Source organism: Mytilus edulis, chromosome 9, assembly GCF_963676685.1.
Source record: "Mytilus edulis chromosome 9, xbMytEdul2.2, whole genome shotgun sequence".
NCBI classification, from domain to species: domain Eukaryota; kingdom Metazoa; phylum Mollusca; class Bivalvia; order Mytilida; family Mytilidae; genus Mytilus; species Mytilus edulis.
The window spans coordinates 83,951,664-83,974,294 of record NC_092352.1 but is presented as its reverse complement, the minus strand read 5'-3'; the positions used below and the strand labels follow the sequence as shown (position 1 = coordinate 83,974,294).

At 32.1% G+C, this 22,631-nt stretch overlaps 1 protein-coding gene across 1 annotated transcript; it reads left to right on the top strand.

Moving 5' to 3' along the window:
- The first annotated feature begins 5,374 nt into the window (after positions 1-5,374).
- LOC139489197 (uncharacterized) lies at positions 5,375-20,738 on the top strand. The gene is made up of 9 exons (XM_071275383.1): positions 5,375-5,501; positions 6,900-7,157; positions 9,503-9,787; positions 11,011-11,109; positions 12,065-12,145; positions 13,309-13,611; positions 16,780-16,854; positions 18,742-18,817; positions 19,833-20,738. The coding sequence occupies exons 1-9, from the start codon at positions 5,426-5,428 to the stop codon at positions 20,506-20,508; spliced, it is 1,929 nt and encodes a 642-aa protein (XP_071131484.1). The 5' UTR covers positions 5,375-5,425; the 3' UTR covers positions 20,509-20,738.
- Positions 20,739-22,631: the final 1,893 nt, after the last annotated feature.

Here is a 22,631-nt window from a genome sequence, read left to right as displayed (position 1 = left end):
CATCGTTCAATACGAGTCTGTCCAAGTCAAAAGCCTGAAATTCAGTGTTTTTCGGCAATCGCTTGCTGTTGTATATCATATTTGTTTTTCATTAATTGTTTTGTACACAATTCAGACCGTAAGTTTTCTCGTTTTAAATTTTTCATTTCGGAGTCTTTTTAATTGGTTTGTAACTTGTACGTTGGTCGATAGTTAAAACTTCTACGTCATTTGGTATTTCAACGGGTGGATAGTTGTCTCATCGGCTGTTATGCAACATCCTTTTATTTTTAATTTTATGATTATTTTATTTTGTTTCAACCCGTCTTTTTTAATACACTTTGCATCGCTTGCATTATTTCACATAGAGATCAATCATTATGATTTTTTTTTTACATAAATTTATGCATTGAACAGATTTTTAGGCGGTCAAATAAATGGCGCTTGTCACGCGATCATGGTGTGCACCGGAACTTGATCTGCATTGAAACAGATACTGGAAACCAGTCAAGGAAAATATATTTCTGTCCGCTTTTTTAATTCACCTATATGAACATTACAAAATATGTATTTTGATACCTGCATTCACTGATTCGTGACCTGCGATTGTAAATTTAAACCATTACCGATAAGGTTTACAAAAATATTGTTAACGTCTGATATAAGCTTGTAATAGAGGAAGAATAAATGTGAAGGAAAAAAACTGGGATAAAGGACAACTGAAATTCCGTTTACGTGACTTTTAGTAAGACCTCCACCAAGCATTAATTGAAATAGACATCGTAAGTTTGTTAATAATAATACTACACAAAACAGCGAGTATAATTTAAATCATTTAAGTTCATAGATTCAGTAATGATATACTTCTCTTGAACTGAATTTTAATGTGCGTATTGTTATGCGTTTACCTTTCTGCATTGGCTAGAGGTATAGGGGTAGGGTTGAGATCTCATAAACATGTTTAACCCCGCCGCATTTTTGCGCCTGTCCCAAGTCAGGAGCCTCTGGCCTTTGTTAGTCTTGTATTATTTTAACTTTTAGTTTCTTGTGTACAATTTGGAGTTTAGTATGGCGTTCATTATCACTGAACTAGTATATATTTGTTTAGGGGCCAGCTGAAGGACGCCTCCGGGTGCGGGTATTTCTCGTTGCATTGAAGACCTGTTGGTGACCTTCTGCTGTTGTCTGCTCTATGGTCGGGTTGTTGTCTCTTTGACACATTTCCCATTTCCATTTTTAATTTTATTTCATTCTTGTATCTTTAAATTTCATTTAAAGTTTACAAAGGTTGACACAGGTGCAATTTGACAGTTTTAAAACTTCGGTTTCCTTAAATAATGTTACATTCTTAAACATAAGAAAATGTGAATCTCTATCATTATTCAATAAACCAATTAGTACCCAAAATAGTAAGATCCCAGCGTGTTATTATATAGGACATCGTTTTGGTAAAATTCTTCATGCTCGCTTAAGAATGGACTCAAGCTCATTGAATTCTCACCTTTTCCTTCGTAATTGAGTGGACTCTCCAAATTGTCGTTGTGGTGATGTAGAAACAAAATCTCACTTCCTGTTATCTTGTCCTATATATACTAATTTAAGACAAGAACTATTAGATTCTGTTTCAGTTCTTCCTGTCCAAGTTAACACAAAAGCTTTGCTTTTTGGATCAACGGTACTCTCAGATGAGCAAAATAGTCTTTTTATTTAGTTTGGTGCAGAAATATATTATCAAAAGTAAACGTTTTAACCCTTGATGTAATGCTTCATCACTAATTAGGAACCAAAGCATTTCACACTGTATACGTTACAATAATTCATGTTTATTTTTTATTTTTATTTTTTTTTTTCTCATTAAATTTTTTTTTCTATCTTCTTTTTTCACCTTTTTCATATTCATATATTTATTACAGAGCATGCCAGTATATATATTTATGGATTGTTCAATAAGTGTATTATTTTTGTAAAATGAGACAGATTTGTAAAAGCAAATTGCTTGTTTCTGAATCCTGAATATTACTTCACTTGTATAATATCGTTCCATGATGAATTATCTGAATAAATATTGTTTAAACTAATGTTACACGGTAAATAAAGATAAATGTGACTTATTGCAATGAGACAGTTATCAAACGAAGATAGAACAAGAATGTGTCCAAAGTACACGGATGCCCCACTTGCACTATCCTTTTCCATGTTCCATGGACTGTAAAAATTGGGTAATAATCTAATTTGGCATTAAAATTAGAAAGATCATATCATAAGCAACAAGTGTACTAAGTTTCAAGTTGATTGGACTTCAGCTTCATCAAAAACTACCTTGACCAAAAACTTTCACCTGAAACTCCCACTTTCATTTTATATGTTCAGTGGACCGTGAAATTGGGGTCAAAAGTCTAATTTGGCATTGAAATTAGAAAGATCATATCATAAGCAACAAATGTACTAAGTTTCAAGTTGATTGGACTTCAGCTTCATCAAAAACTACCTTGACCAAAAACTTTAACCTGAAACTCCCACTTTCATTTTCTATGTTCAGTGGACCGTAAAATCGGGGTCAAAAGTCTAATTTGGCATTAAAATTAGAAAGATCATATCATAAACAACAAGTGTACTAAGTTTCAAGTTGATTGGACTTCAGCTTCATCAAAAACTACCTTGACCAAAAACTTTAACCTGAACGGACGCACGGACGCACGGATGGACGGAGGCACAGACCAGAAAACATAATGCCCCTGTACTATCGTAGGTGGGGCATAAAAAACGAATAATATTCAGAACATTCAGCCAGGGAACACAGTTATCGTCCTTTGATAGTCTCTAGTCTGGACAGCGTGTTACCAACTTTTCCAAATTTATTTCTTCATATCTTATGTCTCAGATAGCAAGTAGGGGGAAGAGGAAACCTTACTATAAACAAGAATGTGTCCTCAGTACACGAATGCCCCACTCGCACTATCATTTTCTATGTTCAGTGGACCGTGAAATTGGGGTAAAATCTCTAATTTGGCATTAAAATTAGAAAGATCATATCATAGGGAACATGCGTACCAAGTTTGAAGTCGATTGGACTTCAACTTCATCAAAAACTACCTCGACCAAAAACTTTAACCTGAAGCGGGACAGACGGACGAACGAACGAACGGACGGACGAACGAACGAACGGACGGACGAACGGACGCACAGACCAGAAAACATAATGCCCCTCTACTATCGTAGCTGGGGCATAAAAAGATATTAAGTGGACAACTATTGGACTCTAGATTTTTAACTGGAAACTGGCATGTCAGTATCCGACAGGGAATAACATTTATGAGCGCTGATTTCGTTCTACAAAATATACATCCATTTTCTTATGGAAAACCCTTAAAACAGAAACGACACGAGCCAAGAAATATCTATTTGTAAATAATCGCGATTTCGCATGTTGACTCAGAAGTTTCTAAAGTTACAAAAGGTTGTAAGTTCATCAAAAAACAAAGATAAAACTTCCTAGAATGATACCTTCCCGGTATTGATCTATCTTTTAACTGTTATGGTTATCTTTTTTTTAAAGGACATTATATAAGGTTATTAATAATGACTAAAATAATCTACAGTGTAATTGCGTCATTGAATAAAGTTTTCCCTGTAAGGTTTAAGCAGTTCACAATCCCACCTATTTTTTTCTCTCTCTGGATACTGTTCGGACATAACCTTCGCTTGATAACGATTACAAGCTATGTTTCTAATTAAAGCTAAAGTTAGCTTCATTGAGAAAACTTTCAATATCCTAAAAAAATATCTTGGATACATTAAGACAGTCAGCTTTAACTTATCATTCAAAGATCTACTGTATAAATTGTTATTTAGCCGGCTACAGAGTAAGAGATGATCGAAGTAAACACTCTTTTGATTTTTTTCTTGGGAACAAATATAGGTGTCGATACAGCGTAAAGAAGAAGACTTCTACAGAAAACTTTTCAGTTTTTGCAGTCTTTATCTTAACTAATAGCATGACTAAATACCGAAAACATAACCGGTTGCCCACCCTCCATATGGAAGCATTAACGAGGTCAAAATGCTAAAATCTTACTGCATACATATCTTGGTATATAAACGGTACAAAAATAGTATATCCACATCTGACCGTTTTGATAGAACTACTATTTTTACAAACTGAAAAGAAAGAAAAACACTTTCAATTTAAAAAGGAAATAACAGAAAATGATCAAAGTATACTTGAAAGTAAACAGACAGTTGTGATAAAAATAGTAAATTAAAATTTATCAAAATTTAGAACTTATTTTCTTATACTTGTATTAAATTACAGTAACAATCATCCTTACGTAAACCATTCGTTTAGTTTAAACCACCCGGGGGTGGGGGAGGGGGATCTCTTCCTATATGAAAATATATGCAGATGTGCCGCTGGATTGGGTCCCTTTTTGACACATCAAATATATTAAAGGGTTACGATTTCACCAAGGTAATATGTCAATGGGTTAATAATTTTCATCTTTCGCATAGATTTTTGATAAAATACTGTTTTATCGTTTAAAAATCAAGACAAGATGTAAATAAAATAATGTGACTGTGTTAACTGAGAAATATATAAATGGGTTATGATTTTTGCTATAAAATATGTTTATGGTTCACGATTTCACAAGACTACAATATATGAATAAACTCAACATAGATACCAGGATAAGAAAATGTATTTACGCCAGACGCGCGTTTCGTCCACAAAAGACTCATCAGTGACGCTCGAATCAAAAAATGTTTAAAGGCCAAATATAGTACGAAGTTGAAGAGCATTGAGGACCCAAAATTCCGAAAAGTTTTGCCAAATACACCTAAGGCAATCTATTCCTGAGGTAGAAGAGCCTTAGTTTTTCAAAAATTCAAAGTTTTGATAAAGGGGGATTGAAATCCCAGCTGCATATCTGAACCTAAAAACCCATGTCGAGGATCCCCTCCCCCCGTGGTTAAAACAGTATTTATTCAAATAAATTGAATTAGATTTGGCAGCATGCAAAGCCTGTGTAAGCTCTTTTCATAAAACAAGGTACAACATATTGCATTTGAACAAAACAAAACAACACATACACAAACAATAACAACACTATTATATTTTTTCGAAACTACTTCATTGATATGGTTCTTTTAAGAAAAGTTCAGTGCCCGATATAGGTATGTTATTTACATTTAAAATATTCAACGTGCAATTATAACCGCAGTATACAGTTCTTTAAAAGTGCTACACAAATACCCCAATACACTTTTTATATTTAATAGCTTAGGTTTATGGTTGTGTTGTATAGTATAATCTTTTTAAAAAGATATAACTGTAGGTGTGTATCAAAATGTTTGTTTGTTAATTTATGACACATACTTATTCACGTATCTTACATCTTACAAAAACTTCCGTTTAGGTAATATTAAACGACAGATAGAGGCATTCAAGATGAATCTGTACCTATACACCTGCAGTGTCCTTCTTTATTCTATTGGAAATAAAATGTGTGTCGCACACAATAACTGTAAGTAAAAATTTGCTTCAATTATTTTTTTCCATTTCGTTGCATTTTTTGTCATCCAATGAATATACTTGATGTATTTTTTATGTTTCATCGTCTATGTTACATTTGCTTTTATTTGCGTATAAAAGTAAGAAACACTTTTGTACTTTTTTTAATTATAAATGTCTTTGAGTGTTTTTCCTTGATTTTCTTTATAAATGTAGTGGTGCCAAAGTATGCTTTCAGATCTTATGCTGAAAGAAATGTTGGAGATCATACAAACTGCTTTAACAATTATTATATTACCCCGACAGTTCACAATTGACATGTGCAGTTTGTTTACAAATTAAATTTCATTCATAATTCAATAACAATGAAATGAAAACCAAAATACTACTGCGAGGACAGCGTGCTCAGTCATGATACTAATCAAAGCTCTCACAAACTGCATGTAAGAACCTGCTGCTGCAAAACATTCTCCATTTTAATATAATAGATGTAAAACCCATAGGAAATTGAGTTGAAATAAGCCAGTATACTCTACAATAATGTATCAAAGATGATGATTCAGTCATGGAAAGAAGAAATAGGTTGTTTGCTTTAAGGATTAACACTTGGCTTGGTATAATATACCACCCACATTTATATCACCATTCTAGTAGTCATATCAATGACATTGTTGTTTACAAAACTAACAAAACTTTTAATTCTTCAAAATACTAAGGACTTTCTACCCGAGGAAAAGATTACCTAAGCTGTACTTGCCAAAACCGAATTTTGAGTCCTCAATCTTCTTTAACTTCATACATGGTTTAGCCTTTGACTTTTTATCCGATCGTCACTAACGAGTCTTTTATAGACAAAACACGTGTTTGGCGAACAAAAGTTTAAAATTGGAATCTATGCTGACGTTTTATAATAAATACATATGCTGTCACCTTAACAATGTAAGAGAAGATTAGGTGTTGTACCTCCCAAACCGTGACTGAAACCTGTTCTTTTACTTCTCACTTGTACGGCAACACCGTCTACGACTTCGCCGTCCTCTACCAAGACTGTTGTCTATACACTATAATAGATTATATTTTCTTTGCAATGGGATGGAGATGACCTATTATCTTTCACATTTGTTTTCTTTTTATTCCTTAAAAAATTATATGCCAATTTACCTTATGTATATTCACTATTAAATAAGTATTTAATATTCCATATGCAATATAGACATCGTCAAAAACTTTCAACATGATACTTTTAGTTCGTGCACACTGCATTTGAAAACACGAATTATGTTTGGTTTAACAATGCACAACAATCTCCAACTAGAAAAATTGTTAGCGTAGATTGTTATGTATCGTGGATAAACTTCTTGAATTGGAGAGGCTATTTAATAATAATAATAAATTCTCTTTATATTCCCAGGCAATGTTACCTTTTGTGAGACATCAGATAATCTCGAAATGAATTGCCCTCAAAACACCACAATTGCAGTACAACGTGTAACCACTGCTAAAGTTCGGAATGGAAATGCCAACAACGACGACTGTCTTGGACATTTAAACTCATTGCTGAGTAAAAAATGCTCAGGAAATACCAATTGCACTTTATCAGCTATGGAATCTCTCCTAAGCAGTTGCAGAATGATACCAAAAATTATAAAAGTATCCTATACTTGTTTTTGTAAGTTCAGATGTATAATTATATGGTTATGCTAGTTTACATATTTCCTGGTTTTCTTATTTCAACTGGAAAGTACATTTGCCATATACTATAGTTTCTTAGGTAAATGAATAAACTTAGTAGTGTCCGTCAATGCCTAATGACGAAGTTCATGTGTGTGTATAATAGCAATCCTCAAATAGTTTCGTTTCGTAGTACGCTTGACAAAGGCGAAACGTACAAATTAGGTAACAGGTAATTATTGGTGTCGAAATTTCTTTTTCTTAGTTAAAATGATAATCATTTGAAAAATATTTGAAAACACAAAAAAACGAGTCATACATGTAGATAAAGGAGTAAAAGCATTATAAAGTAAACGTGTTATGACCCCTACAATTGTCGTAAATTCCCGTTGTCAAATATATACCCTGATGGAAATCGCATATTTGAATTTCTTCTAAAATATAGATTGTTATCAATAAACTGCACTTTTCTAAATGACAATTTTTTAAACAACAACAAACTGTTACTCTAGAAAATTTAAATATATTAATAAAAATAATAATGGAAAACCCAACAAAAATTCTCTCATTCTTCATAACATTATGCAGATAGTTATATATAATCATTTGTTATTATACCATATGCATAATAGTATGAAGAATATAATTTGTGTTAACAAATTATACTTCGATCTAACGAATTATACAGTTTACGGTAACGAATTAAAATCAGGATACCCATTCTTTGATTTTACTTTTTAGTCATTTCGATAATTTTCATTGATTTTCAGTCACCTTTTATTAGGAATACGTCGTTGATATTTTAATGAGTCTGATGAAGACCAAATTATAAACCTTTTATAGTTGACACTTTTTTAAATTGCGATTGACAAGTGATTGTAATCTCTATTCTAAAAGTGTTCCTTGTTTGCATTTATTTATTAGATCTTTCCACTTTTCCGTGGAAAGACCTATAATAAATTGCTTTTGTTCTGATTCTCATTTTGATTTTCTTCCGCCTAATTTTTTCTTCCGCTGTATTTTTGTTTAAAAGAATATCGCTTAGTTTTTTGTATTTGATATCATACAGTCTATACGCTTTTGAAACGGACACTGTTTGGCTGAACAATATCTGTGTAAGAGTTATCTCCTTAGCAACTGTAAAAGAAAGCGATCATTTATTTTTTCCAAAATGCTCATTATATCCTCAGGATGTTACGTTTTATTTTGACAGAAGCTATCCGGAGACTCTATATGAGAGTAATTCCCCCTTATGCATTTGATATTTGTGATGTGCATTTCTAACTGGCAAACCATACGTGAGGGAGACCTAGGGTCTTTTGATTTGAGGTCCTTGGTCCAAAAAAAAAAGAAAATTAGGTCAAGATCAGAGGTCAATTAGATTTTGGCTTATTTTCACTTGGTTTCAAAAACCATATAAGATATCAACAACAATTGTTTGCTAAATTGTTAGTTGCGACATGTCGTAACACATACATGTTGGTTGAGAAAAAGACCTAGTGTTTTTTTTATTTAATGTCCTTGGTTTATGACCTTCCAATTGAGCATAATAGGAAGCAAATTATATTACCTTAGAAAATCCAAATGGAAGTGAATTACGGTAAACTGGAAGTAACTTTTTTTTGTACTTGTCAGTAATGTACATGCATATAGAACCATATATTTTTGGAATCAGTGTCAAGTAAACAATCAAATCTCATCAGAAGTGATAGTTTTCAAACAGGAAGTAACAAATTATCTTCCTCATAAATTTTTTTATCTGGAAACTATATATTTTTTGAATCAACGTACAATAATTTATCATTTGACGCTAGAAATGACATTTAAAACCGAATTTATTATGTTTGTATCAAAATAGATCTTTTCTGGTGGAAAGAATTTCAATTGTTCTATGAACAATTGGTTTTCAATTTTACTTACTTTACTTTTCATCAGACAAAAGATGCAATAATTCTGATATTTTTGACGTTTGATCTTGATTTCACCAAAATCGCAATTGTAGTTGTAGAAATTTCAACGCCGGTAAAAAAATTTAGTACAGATGAAATGCTTGTGAATTGTATATGATTTGCTGTACGTAATGGGAGTGCTTTGAAAACAAAATTTAGTTCGAATGTACATCCCCTTAACCTATACGCTTTAGATAAACTATTCCATGTAAATATCAAATTTGTATAAAATCTGTCTACAAAACTGAGTCAAAATAAAAGTCATATGTAACAAATTATGTAAAAAGCTGTTAGATGTTGTTTTTTCTTCTTTTTTAATGTGTGTGAAACGGATGTTTTAATTCTAAAAGTGATTTCTCTCATTCGTGTATTTATTGGTTTGTGTTTGTTGCAGGTCGAGCTTTATTGCTTTTTCCATATGATTTTTCGAGAAATGTTAGAGTATCTGCTACCGATTTGTCAAACATCAATTGTGATTGTTTATTCCAATTCCGTAAAATGAAGATAAATGACGTACAGCCTGATGAAGGAATCTGTGAAAAATGTTCAATCAATGAAGTAAAGATATCTGTCAGTAATTTATGTAAAAACAAAAGAATATGTTCCAGTCCACATACTGACGATGCTTCAAGTTGTCTGTTTCATCCAAGATACGCTAGAATACATTATTCGTGTCAAGGTAATGTGTGTGTTATTTAGATTAATAAATTGGTGGATGCATATAATTGTAAATAGTCATCAAAGGTATCAGGCTAAACTCAGATTTAGATGAATGAATGGATAGCTGGCTAAGGATGAATGGGTGAAGGATTAGATAGAAAGCTGGCTTAGGACGAGTGGATGAATGAATAAATGGCTATCGAAGAATGGATAGTAGGCTAAGGATGGATATATTGATGGATTGGAACGGATTGAGATAAATGGATGGACGAATATAGATCTATCGATGGACGGAAAGAAATGGGGTAATGGATGTATGGATGAGGATGAATGGACGGATGGAGATTTGATGAATACGACTGAATAGAGGGATTGGGGTAGATTGATGAGTGGAGATATATTTATGAGTTAAGATAGATTGATGGATTTATGGATGGGTGGATGGATGGATGGATTGAGATGGATGGATGGAAAGGCTGAGATCAATAGATGGATGTATTGATGACTGGATAAATGTGTGAAATTAGATAGATGGATTGATGAATGGATGGATGGATATTTGATGAATACGAACGGATAGATGGCTGGAGGTAGATTGATAAGTAGTTATAAATTGATGATGAGTTGAGATAGATTAATGGATGGGTGAATGGATATGAATGGTTTGAAAAGCCATGGATAGATGCATGGATGGATGAATAGAGATGGATTGATGGAATTAAATAGATAGATTGGGATAGTTGGATGGATGGATAGATGAATTGATTGCTGGATGCAATGGCGTTTGGTTGGAAAAGCTGAATTAAAGTTGATGGATATATATGGATAAAGACATAAATAAATGCATGGATGGATGAATGGAGATGGATTGACGGAAGTAAATAGATGTATTTGGGTAGTGGGATGGATGGATAGATGGATTGAATGTTGGATGCATTGGTGTTTGGTTGGAAAAGCTAAAAAAAAAGTGGATGGATATATATGGATTAAGACATATGGATAATTATCTAATTTTCTATGATATAGACAAAGTAGAGATAAAGAAGTGGAACGTCCACCTTAAGAACCAACCCACGATGAAACCAAAAACCGTCTGTCGATTAATGAGTTTTAATTAATGTTACGATTAAACAATAGTTGCAAATTTGAGCAATTTGTTACTTGTTAAATAATTTCAAATTGTATGCGGAAAATTTTCTTTTACTTTAAAAACTCACAGCTTAACTGTGTGATTTTTTTCAGAAGAGGAAAATGGGACATCGATATTTCCAGAAAGGACTACAGGGCCTACAATCACAACCGACGAACTAAATTCCAGTGCATCAAATTATAGTACAACTAGTAAGATATTTACAAGGGATTACTTAAAACTATGGTTAATGAATTTAAAAATATCTTAATATTATACAATATATTGACTAATTTTTATTGGTAAAGGAAGACTGAGTTCCAGAATATAATAGCCGGCATTCGAAACGAACACTAAAAATCCTGTTCGGAATTGAACGCACCTTACATTAACGGTATCATATATCACATCATCCAGTTATCACTCTACACGAACGACTTACAGCAGTGTGTAATCAATTGGTTATGACATGAAACTTTAAAGAAATATTTGAACAAGATCTTTATCAGTGATGAAACTTCTATCGCCCCTGGGTCCATACCTCATTTTCCCGTAGGAGTATATACAGTTGGTTGCAGACCAAGCATTACATAAAGTAAACGCACGTTAACGCCGCGTTAACTTTCTCCGACCGTCTACATGTAACATTGTAATGATTAGCCTACAACCAATTGTATGTTCTTACTACCTTGAATCCGTGATACTGAATATTTTTATAAGTTTACAATGTTTTATGTCGTGTTTGTTGCCTTTTCATGCCATTATTGCTATATCAGGACGAACAGTTTATACTGGTGGAGGAGGATTCCCCTAAAACCCATTGTCATTCGACTGGAGAACTATAGTAATTCTTGTAAATAAACTCATCATAAATACCAGGATTGAAATTTGACACGCGTAAAAACAAGCATGATAGACATTAATCAATTACATTTTGTGTACGATATGTTATTAAAAATTACAAGAAACTTTTTTTTCAGTTATTGCTATTGAACAGATAAAATATGTGCAACGCGGGGGACATTCGAACGTTGTTATTTCATTTCTTTTAATCTTCAATTCTCTCATTTACTTTTTTTTTAATATTTCAAATTATTTTTACGTATATAATTTCTTTTGTTCATCATATAATCTACATTAATTTGTTTATTATATTGTTCGATACAGTGAAAGAACGTATAACTGGTATATATATTGATAATACACATGAAACCTCTACAGTTTCTGTTGGGACGACGGTTTCTCTTGGTGAGTTAAATGCATATATTTGTTAATAAGGAGGCATAAAAAGAGCGAAACCAACAATCAATGATGACTGAATTAAGTATTTCAAATATAAAAAAGGTTAGTTAACATACAAATATAATAAAGTAATCCATAATTCTTTATTTTTTAATTCTAATAGTCCAGTCATTACCAAATGAATATACAAGTTCATAATCCAAGAATGTCTTATGAATTATGTTTTCAAGGTTATCAGTTTGATAAAACAAAATGTTATAATTCAGTTCATCTGCAGACTGTCGACGGATAAATTTAATTCCTGCTCTTTTTTTTCATTTTTTCATTTTATTTTTTTCTTAATACCACAGTTGATATGTTTCTAAAGATAAAAAGTCTACTGATATATAAATTCAATCCACAAAGTAACAAAACATAACTGAATGTCTCTTTTATATGAACAATTATGTTAAAATTATGATTTTGTAGTATTTTACTGTTGGGATAGTGTGATTGCCGTGTCTTTGGATTTTTAGGATTGAACGGCGTGTTAAATTTGAAAGCAGCATCATGTTTGATTACTTGTTCATTTGATAGGAACCATCTCATTCCATCTTCTAATGTCGGAAGCAATATACTCTGAACTATGTACAAATGCATCCTGTCATACATTGAACGACAAAATTATTTTATTTATTCCTGTGTGACGTCTAACCATGTGTCTGTCAGGATAAAGATTCGGTCCCAGTACTTAAAATTTTTCAACCCTTTATCGTATATTAAAAAAGCAAAATGGGGTTGTTAAACTTGATGTATGCCTTTTTGTGCTTCTTTGTTACACTTGTTTGTTTTAATAGTGAATAAGATTATTAGACAATGTTGATTGTTGTATACTTATTTTTGACATTTTTCCCTATTATGTCTGTTTGTTTTGTTCACGCGTCGTTTTCAATATAATGGAATTTGATGCGACTGTCATACAAGTGAGAGGTTTAGCTAGCTATAAAACCAGGTTCAGTCCACCACTTTCTGTATAAGAAAATGCTTGTACCAAGTCACAAATATGACAGTTGTTAAACGTTCGTTTGATGGGTTTGAGCTTCAGATTTTGTCATTTGATTAGGGACTTTCCTTTTTAAAAATTCCTTGGATGTCAGTACTTTTGTGATTTTACTGTTTTCGTCTTTTAGAAAGAAGACCTGTTTTTCAACTAGACATGCAAGGTCGGGTTCTTATTTACGAGCCTGTAGAAAATACAACTTTTACAGTTTGTAGCAATCATTGGTATGCTGATGATGCAAATGTATTGTGCAAGCATCTTCACAAAAGCTCTTACGGAATCGTCAGGAAATCGCATAATCATCACCTTTATAAAACTGTTGAACTGAAATTTCAATGTACTGGGAATGAAATAAGCCTTTTCGACTGCAACAGTACGTTTGTTGACATGGATTGCAACGTATCGACAGTCGCTGCAGCAATATGTTGTACAGGTAATAACTTTATTTCTTTTATTCGTACACAATTTAGCAATTTCGGAATATGTATATATGTTGTGTACATTTTATTATTTTGTACAGGTAATTACTTGTACAAACATTTTGTACGAGTAATCACTTGTATGATGCCATCATACAAGTTATTACTTTTACAAATATAATTGTACCAGTAATTACTTGTACAATTTTTGTTGAGAAAAAGATAATTACTTATACAACACATTATCTTTCAAATTGAGTTATGTTTGTTTCTTCATTTACTTTAAATGTTTTACCAAAAACTCTTTCTTTGGGTTTGTAAGTCAAGGATTTTTTTGTCGATTGTCAGATATTTTTTTTCTTTTACTATTTTCTCTTATTTATTTGTTTGTTTGTTGATTTTTGCATAGTGTGTATTAGTATTATTTTTAAATGTAAGAAGAATACAGACAAACGGCGGACGCAAAGTAACAACATAAGATAACATGACACCTTGAGCAAATTGAGCTAAACAGATTGTTGCCACTTAATTACAGACTACTGATGCAAAGTGACAAAGTCATTAAAAGCAAAAATAAAATAAAACCCTTCTACAAGACAAGTAAGCATGACATCTGGAATTACACAATAAGCTTAATCATTTGCTTTTACATGTGCCTGTCTTACAGCCACCCTGATAACTGCAGTGAACATGGCCTTGGTCACCACTTTAAGATAGCAGTTGTACTGATTTCATGACGTTAACCTCAGTGTTCTCTGGTATGTCCATCATTGTAAAATCCTCTATCTGAATCTTTTCGATTTGATCTCAACTCATTAAACCAATCGTGATTCAAACTTTGGTTCCTAGTTTATGTAATTTTTTTGGCAATATTCAGCACAAATCCTTTGATACTCCTACATTCCATCGGACCTCGGTCTACTCTTTGCACTAGTACTATAACATTGTCTTCAATTTCTAAATCTTTTAATCATCTTTTGGAATGTGCTGTTCTAATCGAAGGGTAAAGTTCATAAACTATACAATAATAAATAATTTCGTCCACTTTGCGAATGAGTTTTTCTGCTACATTCAAAACACCATACTGCCGTAAGAAATATTTTTGAAGTGCTAAATATGTGGTTATTTACATTACTAATTTTCTCTCTATATCTTACGCGTGGGAAACCCGAATTGTTAGAAGATTAACTGTCCTGCCACAAGTTAATCATTTAATCATATTAAAAAAAAATCTACACTGTTTTGCATCTTTGAACCTTAGTTTTGACTTTTTTTGAAATTTTGCTCATATATTTGTTATATAAAAAGTACATATATGTTGAAAGTTTATACCTTTCGGTCTTAGTCATAAATTTAAAATTATTTGTATTATTTGTTTAAAGGAAAACGATTTGTTGAGAACATCAAATAGACAAAGGGAGAATAATGATTTGTACAAGTTATTATCTTTTTCTCAGTAAAAAATGAACGAGTATTTTTACAGGTAATAACTTGTATGATGGCCTCATACAAGTAATTACTGGTATAAAATTTAAAATATACAATCTTAAATTAATCCTAATTCTATCTTATTCATTCTTATGTGACGTCATTTTTCATTTTTTGATGCTCTGTTTTACTAATTCAAATGACGTCATTTTTTCGTCATTTTTCAGTTTCAAATAGGACGTCACTTGGCGTAGAGGTTTAAACGTATTCGGATGTGTCTACTTTTGTGTTTCAAATGTCTGGTTATGTAAATGTATTTCAGTTGTTTCCTGTAATTAGTTAATACTTCAGCTTTATCATGTACATCTTTTGAATATTCATTTTATTAAATTTACTGTTTGCAAAAGTATAAATTACTCTAAATTATAGGGATTTTCTGGTAACTTAACAGAAAACCCTTGCCGTTTTTGGCACAACCTTTTTGATCTTTTGGTCCTCGATGCTGTTCAACTTTGTACTCGTTTCGGCTTTCAAACTTTTGTATCTGTGCGTCACACATAGGTCTTGTGTGGACAAAATACACTTCTGGCGTATTAAAATTTTGAACTTGTTGCCTTTTGTTGGCTGTTGTTCGTGTGATTCTTTGTCAATTGTGTTCTCCAATTTATTTATATTGTAGTCCTGTGTTGTCATTTTGATGTTATATTTCACATGGCCATAAAAGTGCGAGGTTTGGCATGCCACAAAACCAGGTTCAACCCACCATTTTTTCCTTTAAAAATGCCCTGTACCAAGTCAGGAATATGGTCATTGTTATATAATAGTTCGTTTCTGTGTGTATTACATTATAACGTTGTGTCGTTTGTTTTCTCTTATTTTTGAGTGTAAATTCACATTGCGATAAGACGTGTCACGGTACTTGTCTATCCCAAATTCATGTATTTGGTTTTGATGTTATATATATTATTCTCGTGGGATTTTGTCTATGTGTGTTACATTTTAGTGTTATGTCGTTGTTCTCCTCTTATATTTAATGCGTTTCCCTCGGTTTTAGTTTGTTATCCCGATTTTGTTTTTTGTCCATGGATTTATGAGTTTTGAACAGCGGTATACTACTGTTGCTTTATTTGTACAGGTAATAACCTGTACAAAATAATAACATATACATGGCAAATTTTAATATTTGTATGAGATTTTCTGTGAATACATATAAAGTGATAATTTCACTCGAACAATTTTTGTAGTCGTTAATGTTCTAATACTTTTTATTGAAATTTGAATAATGTTGCAGCTTTTGCAAAAAAAAACTACCAAATATTTACGAGTTGAGATATTTGTAATAAACAGGAATATTTGGTGATATGTATATGATGCAATGAAACATGAAGTAATGCCAGTCTAACATACGTTTCACAATGGGTTCAAAACAGTATGAAACATACCATGAGGCAATTTAGTATCCTAGGTCGAAGTCGGACAGACAATACAACGAACAAAAGAAAAAAATACTCCACCGAAAATTGATCATTGAGATTTTTTTATATGATTTTAAGCTTAATACGTCAAATGAAAGTTCAAACTACTTAGTCATTGAATCCTATTTTCTACCCGTTTTCAATAACAGATTTGACATATAATCAATATTATGTGTACCATACTATTTACATTAAATTGTAAATGTTCCTGTGATGATACGAGTTTTAAAATGTACGTCATCTAACATTTTTCAATGTTACATAATATTTGTTCTTTAGATGATGATTCCTCAGAATGTTCGAGTAATACTCAACCTATAAGAAATATAATGCCGTCCATGGGATTGAATATAGGTAATCTGATTCAGTTTGAAACTGTTAAAATGTTTTGAAGTACGACAAGATAATGCCAACCGTATATTTCGCAAAGTATCGAAAAACGTCAACACATTCTGAAATCCATGGTTTAGCAATATGAACTACAATATAAAAATGAATGTTATTAGGATGTTCAAAAAAGTAAGCATGCCCTACTCCTGATAATCTCAATCAGTCGTTTGTATAAGTATTTCATATACTCAATTACACGCCTATTTAACAATAAGATTTCAAATCGATGAATATATCTTCGTATTTGACTTTTTTTAAGATCCAGGTTATCTAAACAAATGTAGATGCCAACTTCATCACCGGCGATTTTGCAATAATCTCGAACAATAGTCACTTTCGTAATATAATGAATGTAATATTTTCCCCGTTTCACAACCAAATCGGTGGTCTCGTAGTAGCAGCTTTGCCTCGACTGCAGGGGAAAAAACTCAAAAACACATAATTCAAAATCATTGTTATAAGGTTAGCTTTCTACATTTTATCCATTGTTATTTTCTAAATAGACATTAAAATTTTCCAAAATCGTATTCAAGGACAACAAGTACAATAAATTTAAACTTAAGACAAATAAATTAAAAATAAGTCAAACCAAGCATACTACCTGGTGCGATTTGTCTTTTAAAGCAGATTACACGTGACTTTCTATGCATGCATTAGACACCATTCGAATCAAGAGGACACACTAGGTAAATTTGAAGAACAGGCACCTATTCTGATATCTTTTTTTTTTTAGTTTTAAAACAAAGAACATAGATTCATTTGAGTTAAGACTAGAAAAAAAACGCATCCACCGAAAAAATCTAAATGATGAACATGCAACTTATTACTTTAGTAAGTGTTAATAAAAGTCGTTTCCCCCTTTCATTACTTCATTTCATGTTGCTCAGTCTTTATATTTCTATCTAAAAAAGAAGATGTTGTATGATTGCCAATGAGGCAGCTCTCCACCAGAGAGCAAATGACACAGAAATTAACAACTTTAGGTCACCGTACGGCCTTCAACAATGAGCAAATCCCATACCGCATAGGTAGCTATAAAAGCCCGAAATTTTAATGTTGAACAATTCAAACGAGAAAACTATTGCCCAAATGTATGTACAAAAAAATGAACAAAAAACAAATATGTTACACATACAAACGACAACCACTGCATTACAGGCTCCTGACTTGGGACAGGCACATACTTACAGAATGTGGTGGGGTTAAACATGTTAGCGGGATCCAAACCCTCCCCTAACCTGGGACAGTGTTGTAACAGTACAACATAAGAACGAACTATAAAAATCAGTTGTAAAAGTCTTAACTCATCAGATGGATAAAAATACTACAAATACAAGTGGACGTGGCCGGGTTTCTTACACATCCAAACAACAAAAAGACACTATAAGTACAGATCTTCGAGTACTTGCCGTTACCAGATCTTCGAGTACTTGCAGTTACTGACAGCTGATTAAAAGCCACTAACAACTAATACAAAAAATCATGCATATAAGACTAAATTACCAATCAGTACACCTCCAACATCTAATGGATTTAGTGTAAAGACGTCATAAACAGTTACAGAAAACATTTTGTTTTGTGTACTTTTGTTTGTCTTTTGACCTTTTTTCACATGGCGTTGTCAGTTACTATTGACTTATGACTGTGAGTGAATCGCCTCTTTTTCACGCTATGAAAATAAATTCATTACTTGATTATAAAAAAAGATATAATATACGTTTTGTGTATCTGAAGTTATTTCAGATAAACTTTTTTAATAACTTAAGTACAATGTATATTGAAAAAGTTCTGATTTAATTTTTTTCTGAGCATTTACTTGTAATTATTCTTTCATATATATATTTTTTTTAGGCGTAGTTACAGGAATTGTTATTGGTGTGCTACTGATTACATGTGTGATAATTGTAATCGTTGTGTTCATTAGAAGGTAAAGCAAGAAACGCTTGCAATATTCTAAATTCAAAGTTCAGCCAACCGTAAAAATGATTCAAAATCATAATTTGTCAATGATGCGGTCGAAACTTTACAGAACACTTCATGAAAAACAACCTTTCACCCGTTATCACATTTTGATAACACAAAATGAGAAGTGGTATGATTTCCAATCAGACAACTAAGATTGCTGTTAAATTAACAAGAAATGAGAAAGACAAGATATAAAGGGAGAAATAAAAAGTCATTAACAAAAAAGAAATAGAGGACACCTTGGCATAAACATGACAAAAAGACATACAGCAATAACATAACACTACAACATGAACAAAGACACCATTGGGCAACACTTGTCTGTCTGTCGAAACCTGTCATCAAGTGTTACAGAAGGGGATTTTATATTGAGACATCTTTAATTTCTTACGAAATTCATAGTTTATTCTTTAACAAAATTAACTTTAATGACAATATTCTCTCATTGTCAAGTTCAGATCCGGCGGCATACACACTGATTCCTTTTCAAATTGCTTCACGTAGACAGAATTGATAATACGATCAAGAGTTTCATCATAATGTTGAAGCCACTGTCATGTTCATTAGATTTGGAGAATTATCAGAATCCTCCTAATATACCAAAACATTTTTCTTCTGATGAGGTCAAAATTCTAAACTTCTTTCCATTATATAACGGACTTTAATGTGATAATAAACGAAGATGTGGATAGGGAGACATTGGTTTGATATTTCTGGGGAAGGTGTTATCAATAACTCTTAAGTTTGTTATGATATTGCTTGAACCAGAAGAAGTTTAGTTAATGATATTTGGTTGGCAGTATAACATTTAAAACTAGATTTCCAGTCCCGTTATTTGGCACTATTCCCGCCATTATGTTTTATAGCTTCAACATTTGTGTAGTATTTATCTCATTCGTTTATTCATTTCATTTTTAAATTCTGTAATCAGTACATAAAATAATGTATTTGTTTATAAATAACATCTCTACATATAGGGGCATTGGTCCAAAGAAAAAGAATGAGCAGCAAAGTAGAGATAGCAGTAATAATGACTATACTGGAATCCAAGATATAGCAATGCCGATCGCAAATGAACACACACCTCAATATCCTGCTTTAGAAATGGAAACCAGAGACGATCAATATCATGACATATCTGATGTAAACAATGATTCAAACAAAAACATTTCAGATCCAAGTAAATACGTTAAACCTAATAATAAGAACAAAAATGTCGGTGATCAGAAGTCTCATAATGATTTTGCTATTCCCGACCAATCAAATGAAACGGTGATTATTTCCAATTCGCATTCCACTGTCAATTATATTGTTTTAGATCCAAATGAAACAGGTTTCAACAGATCTGAAGGTCCGGACAAAATGAATGGGTCTTATGAGCTTGCACAACAGATTCATCACATTGATCTTCCAACGGAAACCGAGCGGAATAGAAAAACATCAAATGATGTCTATGCACATTCTGTTGAAGGAATGTATGATTCTTCCAATGACAACCGTCACAAAGAATCCGAAAGTAATATATACAGTCGGGCGGTTGATAATGTCTATGATAGTTCAAGTCATACAAGAAACATTGGTGAAACAGAAGAAAATTATGACCATTTTACTGGCAAGAAAACAGACGATGATTATGACATTTCACAAATTTAAATTTTGAACAAGCGGATTAAATTTACTATGTACATGAATGCATAAATATTTCGATGTAATCACATGTAATCGTTTCAGTATAATAATATACACAAAATAATTGAGACAATTAATATTTGTAACTGCCTCTACCAGAAAAAATTGCGAATATGTTAACAAGGATCTCCTGTTATATAGATACAATAAAAAAAAACTAGAAATTCTCCAAATTCTAGAAAATATAGCATCTCGATGTTCTCTTGAAAGGGATATACTCTTACTTACAAAAGAATTCTCGCCGATAATAAGTTGGTTTCCAGTACACTTAATGACATTTTCTTAAAACTAATGATGTAACAAATTAATTAATATTGTCAGTGTAAATATTCTGAAACCCTAGAGCACTACATTTTCACTGTGAAAGCACAACAGCGATGTGACGAGTCATAAAAAGTTTCGATTTTCAGAAAGTGGTTCAGTAAAACATAACATAATCTTATTTTCAATATGAATAAAGAGCAAAGTGGAGTATACTAATGGTCGAGAGTCTAACAAAGTAAACTATAAAAGATCTACCAAATTCTTAGAATATCATTCCCAGAGTCCGTTTCTGGAACCGTATACAACCAGTATGTTGAGGGTAAGAAGATCTGTGAGCCAAATTGAATCACGCTAATTAAAGTTGTCTTTCGAAGCAGAAAAACAAATGTATTCTGCTGAAGGATTAACCGTGCACAAGCAAAACTATATAGCATTTAGAACTAGGGATACAATTGTGTATAAGTATATACAATAAAGATGAAATAAACTGATATTTTACCATATGACTATAGTCTTTTAATGTATAAAATAAATAAACCGACCTAGATATCAGGGTTGAAATTTTGTATTTGCGCCAGACGTGCGTTTCGTCTACATGATATCATTGCATGAAATACACACCAGAAGGTCAACGTACGGCCATACTGGCTGCTAAAGGCGAATCATTATTTCACTCTTTCACTTTCATTCATGAAAAATCATACTAAATTTAGATTTTTCTCGTAGCTAGTTCCCCTTTAACATGTTTAATAGATGCTCAGATCAAAGTAACCTTTCTAGACTAAAATTATTGTATCAATGCGAATAACTACAATGATTTTGTTTTGTTAGTTTTTTTGTATTAAAGGAGATATGGATCATCAATCTATCAATCCTAAAAATAGAGGACATTTTTTAACTTCAAGAATAATCTCGCTTATTTATAGCCACGTATCGTCCTGGATTGGATAAAAATCCCTGTTGACATTATGTAGGACAGGATAACTTAAGGACAATAGTGTTATGTGTTCGCCAACCGGTGAGGACCTTTCTTTGAACCTAAATAACCACAACACAATACAGACACCAACAGAACTTATCACTGACCATATCAAATAATAGACTAACCAATTAAAGGCAACAGTAGTATAGCGTGTTCAATAGTCAAACATTGATTAAGCGAAAACAAACCTATGTCATATGTTACACACTAAAATCGAGGTAAACACAGCAAATAGAAGATGAAAACTACGGAACAGCAAAAAAAACTGAACTGCATCAAAAAAAAAACATACATAGAAACGGACTATTTGATAACAACTGCCATGGCTTTATACAAGACATTTAAGAAAAAATGATGGGGTTGAACCTGATGTTATGGCTAACTCATAATAACTAACAAGATAAGATCATTTTATTAAGCAATCCTGGTGCCAAAAATTTGAACTATTCTATCAAATGAATTACAAAATAAATCACAGGGATTAATTAGAATGATAAGAAATGATTTAAGTACATTAATACAAAAACATGAATACACATTTAAACAAAGTAACATAATTATAAACCATGTTATTGAAAAATCAACAACTTAATTAGGAAGCTACTGTATGGACGTCAAGTTGGTTACTTATTCCTTATTCGTTACCAATTCGTTACTTATTCTTTATTCCTTATTCGTTATTCGGTACTTATTCGTTACTTATTCCTTATTCGTTATTCGTTATTTATTCCTTATTCCTTACTTATTCGATTTTTGATATCCTTCCACCTTTTTAATTGTTTATATTCTTATCTCTGGTAATAGTTCGAAATTTGTAAAATGACCTTTTATCACATATTTA

Excerpts from the sequence above, each read along its gene's own strand:
- LOC139489197 (XM_071275383.1), top strand. The coding sequence starts at position 5,426 with ATGAATCTGTACCTATACACCTGCAGTGTCCTTCTTTATTCTATTGGA. Across the intron at positions 9,788-11,010 it reads AATACATTATTCGTGTCAAG|AAGAGGAAAATGGGACATCG; the intron begins GTAATGTGTGTG and ends GATTTTTTTCAG. Across the intron at positions 11,110-12,064 it reads ATCAAATTATAGTACAACTA|TGAAAGAACGTATAACTGGT; the intron begins GTAAGATATTTA and ends TGTTCGATACAG.